Source organism: Pygoscelis adeliae, unplaced genomic scaffold, assembly GCF_000699105.1.
Source record: "Pygoscelis adeliae isolate BGI_AS28 unplaced genomic scaffold, ASM69910v1 Scaffold172, whole genome shotgun sequence".
Classification (NCBI taxonomy): Eukaryota; Metazoa; Chordata; class Aves; order Sphenisciformes; family Spheniscidae; genus Pygoscelis; species Pygoscelis adeliae.
Window position 1 is genome coordinate 7325197 of NW_008824338.1, and position 9447 is coordinate 7334643.

At 44.9% G+C, this 9447-nt stretch overlaps 1 protein-coding gene across 1 annotated transcript in view; it reads right to left on the reverse strand.

Annotated features, from left to right (window-relative positions):
• Positions 1-405: 405 nt before the first annotated feature.
• The window catches only part of TULP4 (tubby like protein 4), a 126774-nt gene continuing 117732 nt past the window's right edge, over positions 406-9447 (reverse strand). The window contains exons 14-15 of the mRNA XM_009319163.1: positions 7427-9414; positions 406-5633 (exon numbers count right to left, since the gene is read on the reverse strand). Of these exons, the coding sequence (XP_009317438.1) occupies positions 5517-5633; positions 7427-9414 (2105 nt within the window). The 3' untranslated portion in view covers positions 406-5516. The remainder of the gene's footprint in view (positions 5634-7426; positions 9415-9447) is intronic.

A 9447-nucleotide genomic window follows, 5' to 3' on the forward strand; every position in this document is an offset into this window, starting at 1 on the left:
ATTCTCTTATGTATCTTGGTGTAACCATGTAGTGAGGCTAGAAGTCAGCCCTCTGTCAGCATGCCACGCAAGTGACTCATCTGTTACTAATCTCCAAGTCAGATTTACTGGTCTGGAGTGGTTTGGGCTCTGCAGAAACGTGCAATTTCCAAACTGCTGCTCTGGGAAACGCACTCTTAAAAGCTAGTGAAAACTTACTCTCTCTCCTCTCCCCTTTCTCTCAATCAAATCAGTTTTTGCACGTGTTGCTCTCTTCATATGAGGATTTAAACTGTTTCTGACAGGTAACAGGGCACCAAGATAACATAGGATCACACACATCAGGCTGCAAAAAGCAAATGCACAGAAATTGTCTGAGGCAACAATCAGGCAAGCTCTGAAATCTGTTTAGAATAGACACATCAAGGAAAGCCTGGACCTACGCAAAGTCTAGGCTCAAGGCTTCAGCAAAGTCAGATATCTTTGTCTAACACCTGTACACCTTCATGCATCTTCATAAAAACAATGGAACAAAACTGGACAGAGAAATGTGGAACTGTTTTACTTGTGGTTGCATCACAGAAAGATTATGTAACTGAGATGAACCTGTGTACAGATTTACTGTCATACAACCAATATTCAGGCAGCCCATGGCACATGTTACTGCTACCTCTGGAACTGAGTGCGAAATTATTAACGTGGTAATTCCTTTTTTTCTCTTTCACCCCTCTCCTTCTCATAGTTTCTTAGGGTGTTGCAGAAACATGATATTCTTGCTGCTTCAAGCTAAAATTTGCCACTCCATGCATGCTGCACTTCATACCAGACTCTTAAGTATCGCTTTTTAGACTCTGTTAGGAGCTATATTTTGAGGATATCAGCCATATTTTTTCAAAAGAATCAGGTTCTCTATTGCATCCCTTTTCAACTCCAGTGGAGCAGATTCTGACTTCAAACGGCCACCATGGCCACAGGCTGGCATCGGGGCTTTCTCTGCCCAAAGCCACTGCAGTCCAAACCCCACGGCAGCCACATGCTGCTCTTGGGGCAGACCTAGAAGGACAAGTGGAGGAACGCCTGCTCCACCAGGTCTCCGATGGAGCATCTTGAAGAGGCAAAGCTGCTGCAGGCAGCATCAGGGCTCAGCTCCATCAGCTCTGTGCAGTGCTAGCTCAGGTATCAGAAGCACTATGGCTGTGTTGGAATCAGCTGAGCCCAGCTGAAGAAGGAGCGTTATTAGTCTGAGCAGAGGAAAATGCATTTACTGCTACACTATTTCTTGTGCCTCAGCTAGCTTATTCCAAGCTAGTTTGCTTGTATCTCTGCATAGCACTGAATTACGCCATTGCCAAACCCTACTATACTATGCAATGAACTTCTTACAAACTGAGCCTATATTATTATACACTTTTTTATCACTTAAGCCACCTTATTTTATATCTCAAGAAAAATCACTGTACTAAGAAGAGGGAAAGTAAATCAAGCCTTGTATTTTTAAAACCACTCCCAACTGAAATATATAGTTAGAAACAAAGGAGGAAAACAGCGGAGGACAGATTTTTGCAGGTCCCAAAGAAGTCATCTACACTCTTTGTAGTCTACACAGTCCTCCACAGCAAACTCACTGCATTCAGCTACCAAAAAATATTTTTGTCTGCCTGCATTATGAAATTTTGCATACTATCCAGCAAAAAACAGGTCTTCCTATATGCATTTTTAACTTCCTGCAGCAAAACATACTGCTAGCAAACAATTACTTACAAAGATGCTCTTTAAATATAAATAACAAAGTGTGTATAACTCACTGATACATAGTAATAAAATAATCCCTAAATCACTTATTACATTATGCAAGATAAATAATTTGTCTTTTGGACATTAACAGAAAATCTGCATTAAATTAGCTTTAAAAAACCACTCAAAATTCCCTAAAAAAACCCCACAACAAAAAACCCAACAAAAAAAACCAACAAAAAAACCCATAAAGCCCCTAGAATGTCACAATTATTGCACAACTAAAAAAAAGCTTTGGAAAAAACATACTTAACTACTGGAAATTACTGTATGTATAAAAGAACTAGATATTTCTGAACACTTTGCTACATTCTTCCTAGAAGAACTTAGTTATCGACAGAAAACCTGGGTTTTACTAATAAAATAGAAAATGCAACATCTATCTTTTGCCTGAATGCAATAATGACCTTCAGGATTTAAGTGATTATTTTGCGGGGGGCTTTTTAAACTTTGTTTCCTATATTGTACTTCAATGAAAAATAAAACAACTGTCCCCTTCACTTGTTCTTTGTGTAATTTAGGATTCAGTTGCACACTCACGACATTTCCATAATTCCCATTCCTTTCATTAAAGTTCTATATATTTGAGAGTATTTTCTCTCTCTAATACTGGGTATTCTCTACGCCATGAAAATCCTCAATTAAAGGGACTCCATTAAATTATTTCCAAAAAGATAAAAGATTATCTTATTCCAATAGCATTTTCTGACAAGTAAATGGGAAGGATGTTGGAAATTGCATTTATTTTCCTAATTTTTGATAATTATTCCTTCTGCTTTGCTGGGGCAGAAACCAGCTCTCTTCTATGCCAAGGCTCTTTGTAAATGCCATCCGAAGGATGCAATCATGACCTGGGCCAATGAAACCAAATTACTAACTCTGCTACTTGTTGTATTGGGTTTCATTTCTTGGTTCTCCATTAGCATAAAACTGCTGATAATTGGAAAAATTTGGCAACGAACCAAGTGAAGCAGAATACTGTTCCCTGGAAGGTTAAAGAAACTGCACGCAGAAGTCCTTCTATTTAGATTAGATTTTGTTCAGAAAAAACATTCATGTTTTTTCCACGTAATAAGAATTTTGGCTTAAAACTACAGGTGATGTTCCTTCCAGCTGAAGATTTCTAACATGTGACTGAGTGGCCCTTCTCTCAGCAAGCAAGCCAGCAAGCCATGGTATGTTTCTTCTCTTACAGTGTTCAGTGTGTGCCTGTTATATTCTAATTAGGGTATGACTGGTTAGCACAGACCTTAGGGCAGGTGAGGACTCTCATCCGCCAACTTTCCTCCTTGTGTATTGGAATCAGCGGACTGAGAATTCAACCTACTGTTCGTACAGCGTGTAACTCAATATAGACAAAGGGCTTAACAGTGCTTCCTCCACAAAAATCCAAGGGAAACACTTCCGTTGATTTTAAAGGGACCAGAACCAAATCCATTTCGGTTCCTCTGTTCCACATTATACATACGGCACTCAAACTGCTGAATAAATCATGCACCTGAGAAAGAATACAAATGGACCCAGACAACTGATAGAAATTCAACAAAATTAAATTAATTAAACCAAACAATGATCTGCCAGATGCCAAGGGGAATGTGTGCCTGACCACTCCCAGACGCAAGCAGAAGCTGCTGAGCTTTGGGATAATACAGGCACGGTACCATCTACTTCCCCCTCTCCTTCCTTCCTACCTCTGCTTCCTCTCTCCAAGAAAACCATTTTGCAGGTGGTTTTTCCTGGGCTTACCCTGCGGGACATTACCTGTGATTGATCTGTCTCGTCACCTCCCTTGGCAACTCTCTGAAACGCCTCTCTGACTGGAATTACTCCCTCTGTGCTGCACAGCTCTAGAAGCCTCAGCAGAGCAGAAGTTATGTTGGCAACTTCTACTACAGCAGGGTCTTCTCTTATGTGATACGTTCCTCTAGAAAGAATCAAATGCAACACACATCTGTCCTACCATTAGGATTTAAGAAAAGCAAAGAGAGAAAATCACGCCTATTCATCTTAAGTTATACCGAGTTTTTCAAGTAAGAAGTTAAACTGTGGAAGAAAGACAAAGACAAAGCAGCCATCAACACCTCAACCAACATATCTTTCTCAGCATGCCTTTCACTTCAAAAGAGTAATTTCTGAAGGAAATCTGCAGTTACGTTTTGTAATCTAACGTCCAAATAATTACATGAATAGTTTGGGGGTTTGTGTATTACTGGGGAAACTACTTCCATATCAAAACATATTCCATAGCAAAATGCAGGCAAGGAGGAAAGAGAGAAAGCAAACAAATATGTGCACAACACAAGGACAACACAGAAACTCTTCTGTGCAAGCAACCCTTCTGAAATGCTCAGTCCATAAGAACTGCAGGGAGTCATGCTACAGTTATTGAGCCTTCCTCTGTAACACTCCATGTAAACTTTTGGCTTCCCGCTCTTAGCTGGAGCATTATATTCTCAAACCACAGTCACAAAGACTACTCAAGTAGCAAGGTGATAAAAGGGATGATTCTGTCCAGTTTTTCCTTCCTCTTTCAACTCATTTGTTCTCCAGCGAGCCATGATGTTGTTTCCTGTAATGAAATTGCTTTCCTGATGAAATTGCTTCCTGTAATGACTTGCTATACTTCTGTCTCCTTCCTAATTCAAGCACTGATACACTGTTGTAGGACTTGATTCATACTGATTGCTAAGAAGACTGAATACACTGGGCCTTCTCATTCGCTTGAAAGACTTTGTTTATAAAGTGTAAACACATTTAAATGAGAAGCATGTACAGGCGTGGCCTTGGAGGTACATCTGGTCACGCTGTACCTCTCTCAACTACAGGCCAAATTGGAGAATACTGCTGATCAATATGAGCAAAGAAGCAACGCTCATAATTATTTCCTCCCCTATTTTCTGTTACTTACTGAAAGTTGTTTATCCCCAATAACAAAAGAAGCAACGCTCGTAGTTATTTCCTCCTCTATCTTCTGTCACCTACTGAAAGATGTTTATCCCCAATAACAGCACACAAAACAAGCAGACATCAATTTCTTTGATACAGTGGGTTTTTAAACCACCCATTGATAACAATTGTTTCTCTTCTGAATAATACATCATTATTTATAAATTAAACATTGACCTACATAAGCCTCCTTGGAACTTGTGGTGCTCAGTTATTATCAGAGATCAGAGAAGAAACACGTGTCTTCAAGTGTTATAGCTTCTTTTTTTTCTTTTTTTGCTGCTATCACTGATGTAGTAGTAGTAGTAGAGGAGGAGTAGTAGTAGTACAAACTGGACCAGAAAAAAAGTTATGTTCCCTGTTTTAAAAAGAAGAGCATGATATAAGGCAGTCTATCAAAAAGAGCAGTCTTTTTTAATCCCCCTATAAGCTTACATCAGCTACTGTAGCAAACACGGCAGAACCACCACAACAAGCCAAAAGCCACACTCTCCACGTAACACTAAATGGCTCTCAACCCTTCGCTCTTTCTGAGACCCAGCACAATGCTTAAAAAGAAAAAAAACACCTGAAAACAAACAAACGAACAAACAAACAAAACTGAAAACAGCCCCCCACCCTCCACCCCATGACTGATTAGAGTTAATGCCCCTCTGTGGGCACCAAGAGACTTTTCCAGTTTTACTGCCTTCTTCGCTCCCAGGCGCCTCTGCACACCTAAAGCAGGCTGCCCTGACATTTTCCGGTTTGGACTTTATGAGAAGTTTAACATTTTCCGCTCTCCAGTCTCTGCTTGTTCATTTGAGGCGTTGAGTCACATTAGCCAGAGCAACAGCAAAGGCTTGCACTGCAGAAAATGGATACTGAAAGTCCAAAATGTAAGCATTGCCATCAATCCTTCCAAACTGCATCACCTGGGAAGCAGGGGAAGAGGAGAAGGGAAGCAAAAAGAGAACAAGGTCAAAAAAAGTGAACCACAGAAAAGGAACCAGAGAAGAAAAAAAGCGAAATATTTTTGCTCCTTTGTAAGAACACCTCACCTCCTGAGCTAATACGAATGGGGCTACTCACAGAATGGGGTATGATGCCAAAGAAGAGTAAGACCACTGTACTATTTGTCTGTATAGAGTATTTGACGGCAATATTTGACTCCACAGTCATTTTACTCTACAGAGTAAATTGAGCTTTAAAACACGCTAGACTGTATACAGCATTGGTGTAAGTAGATTGTCACCAATTACTTCAGCAGATGTGGGTTACACCAGCACCACACTTCCTGCAGGAAAATACCATTCTCTCCCTTGGAGAGAATCCTGTCATCAATCAGCCCATCAGAAGAACAGAGTTTGTTTTCAAAGAAAGGAGCTTTTAGGAAAGGGGAATAACCAATCTCCTGACTCTAGCACTTCAGAACTGGTAAGCTGTGTGTTCTTGGCAGTTCTGTTCTCCTTTGCATAAACTTCACTAGCACATAATTATACAGAGAATGAATGCCCAAAGGGGCAGTGGGAGCTGTTCAAAATGTAAAGCAAGGCTAGCCAGGTTGTTCGTTGTTCTTCGGCAGGGAATATCTGAAGTTTGGCCTATTATTACTGCTTTTTCATTCACTTCATCAGAAGCCCAGATCGTATTTGCTCTACAGTGAAGTTCCTTGAGCTAGAATGGAGGCTGGCTGTGCAAGTCGAGTCAGGCTTTGTTTCCCCACCAACAAAACCTGTGGCTGGGTGATTCTGCGCAGCTGTCCACGGGCACATATCCACAGCCATTTAACTGAAGAAGAAAGGGATATAAATGGCTCTGATCACTGCCTTTTTAATGAGCTGCTGTTACAGACAAACAAAACCAAGAGACTACCACTGGTCATGCATGTTGGATATTTAAGACATCTAACTCCCAAGCTAAATCAGAGGGAGTTGAGAGCCTTGATGTCTTTAATAAATCAAGTGACTTACAGAGATGGGACAGATGGACAAGAAAATAAATATACGTCTCCCTAATCTCAGTCCAGTGTCCTGCTGATTGATACCACTTAATAGCCTGGGTTGGTGTAGTAACATCCCACTCAGGCCAAGGTGAGAGAGCCTAAAATTAAACGTTTTGATTTTTTGAACTATCCACAAACCCCTCTACCCATGGGTGGTTCAGAAGCCCCTTGTTCTGGGGGAAGGTCAGTGCCTCCCTTCCTCTAGCATTAAGAACCAGCCCGAGAGGCCTGGTAACCCACAAGGGGAAATTTTGGCGTGGAGGGAACCTAACTGCCTGTCCATTGTCTCTGCCTGAGCTCCCTGCTGACCGGCTAACCTTTGCGAGCATTGCAAGAAGGGAGCAGTGTTCATTCAGGTAGCTGCCATCCACACCACCGACAGCAAGTGCAGCTACCATTGGGGAGATCTGTTGTTTTTATTACAAAACCCACCTACCTTCAGAAGTGAGAGCCAGTGAGACTAAAGGAGGCCCTTATTCCCATGTCCAACTGGAGTAAGACCAAACATATTTTGTACATTTACTTTATAAATGAACTTCACCCTCCATTCTGAATCTAGACCTTTGACGGCTGGTTTTTATCAACCACGTGGCAAAATTTTTTTTCACGGAGCAGCTAACACGAGCGGGAGGCACTCAGCCATGTGAGAGGCAGAGCTTATTTCTGGCATGGCTCTCCCACGCCCCGTCCCCCAGCCCGGCCCATGTATCCCCCCCCTCCTACCTGTCGTCCTTCCAGCTCTATCTGGAAGTTTTTTGCCGACTCCTGGGTCACCCGCCCTCCGAAGTCCAGCTGGTAGACTTGCGTCGCCTCGTTCCACAGTGGCTGCTTGTTGGCCATCACATACACAAAGCCCTGGCTCCCCAGCCTCCCATCCTCCTTCTCGCTGGCCTTCCGGCACTTGAATTCGTCCAGCTCACTGGCTGTCCTCAAACTCCTTTTGGTTTTCCAACCCTTTTTGCTGCCCTGGCTCTGGTTCATCAGTTCATCCCCACTGATAAAAAGCTCTGGCTCGCTCTCTGAACTGTCCTGAAACTCGTTTGTCTTGTTTAGCTTCTTGGACTTCAGCTGGTCTTTCTGGCTCTTGACTTTCTTCTTCTCCCTCCCCAGCCGAGGGCTGGATATTAGCGAATTGAAGTCGGTCAGCGTCCTCGCCTCCTTTTTGACCTTGCCCTCGGTGATAGCCTGCACATTTCCTTCCTCAGCTCGACTGTCCAGGCGCTTCCGGCTCTTCTTGCCAAATTTGTCTGTCCTTTGAGGAACGGGGCTTTCTGTCAAGGAGAGCACTTCCTGGAAGGTGTCTGCTGTCTCCACCATTACCTCTGTGCCCACGTGGCCCTGCAGCTCTGCCGGCGGGGGAGACATCACCGGCTTCTCCACCACGAGGAGCGGCTTGGGGGGCAACGTGCCCTGGGGGTTCTGTACGGGTGGGCAGGCGCTGTAGGAGCTCCATGGGTGCAAGGCGATTGGTGGCAGCTGTAAACTAGAGCAGGCGCTACTTCCCGGGTACATGGGTGGCAAAGGGCAATAGGAGAGGTTGGATGGATAACCTGGCTGAAGCACGACTGTGGGCTCCTGCTGTGCAAACTGTGTTGGGGCCAGAGCTTCTTTGGGGGAACAGGGGGGCTGCATTCCCTGAAGGGGAGGGGCATTGTAGCTTCCTGGGTAAGGTACTCCAACCCCATAACTCGTCTGGAAAGTGGCAGTGGGACTGGTTGGAGACTTGGGGGAAACAAACGGCACTCGAGACATATCCAGATGTTGAGCTTGACCGATGATGAGAGGAGTAGGTTTTAGAGGGTTGGGCACTGAGCTCTGAGATGTCCTTTCCTGAGGAACCCATATCTCTTCATTCACCATAGGGTCCCACTGGTATGGTGGTGGCCGTTTTACACCGAGGGCAGCCTCCGTCAAGGAAACGGGTACGTGCCGTATTGATTTCTCCACTGGGCAGTGCTGAGAAAGGGCCTCATCCTCCGTGAAGGCAGAGTTGATATAATCCGCTCGGTCACGGGAATTGTCAGGCGGGCTCAGCAAGCTGTAGGAGGACTGGGAGGCCAGAGGCGAAGTACTGACAGAGTGAGCAATGACAGAGCTGTGCTGGGAGCCACTCCCCGTGCTCAGATCAGGTCTCATGCCACCAATACTGGAAGTGCTGCTACTAGCGTTGGCACTAGTGATGTTGCCCACACCACCAGTGCTCACGTTGCTGCCACCGCTGCTGCATTGGCTGCAGGTGTACAAGGCGGTGGGTACTCTCTGCTGGTACTGCGCCGTCACAACGCTGCTCTTGGCCTTCGGGGGAAGTTGCAAGGTGGCTCTCCGACCGTCCACCAGCTGAGCCATTTTCAGGGCTGCCTCTCTGCTGTTCCTCCGCAGAGTTGCATGAATGATACTGCTGTCCAGCCTCTGTGCGATGCTTCTGTCCTGGGACAGCTGGCTGGCGATGTCGGGGTAGGGCGGCGGGTCCCCAGTTGGGATGGAGTAACGCGGGACCGTGAGTCGGTTCAGGGTGGCACTGGTGCAGGGTTGCTGCATCTTCTTCTCAGCGGCAGTGATGCGCAAGGTGGCAGAGCTGCCGGGCCCTGGAAGGGTGTAGGTGCTCTGGGCACAGAGCATCCTGGTGCGAGGCCGGCACACCTCCTCCACGTTCCCACTGCTGTCGAAGGTCGTTATCCGCTCATACCCCAGAGGCGTCTGGTAGTGCCCCGCTGGGTAAAGGGAGAACTCCCCCTTTTTCAGAC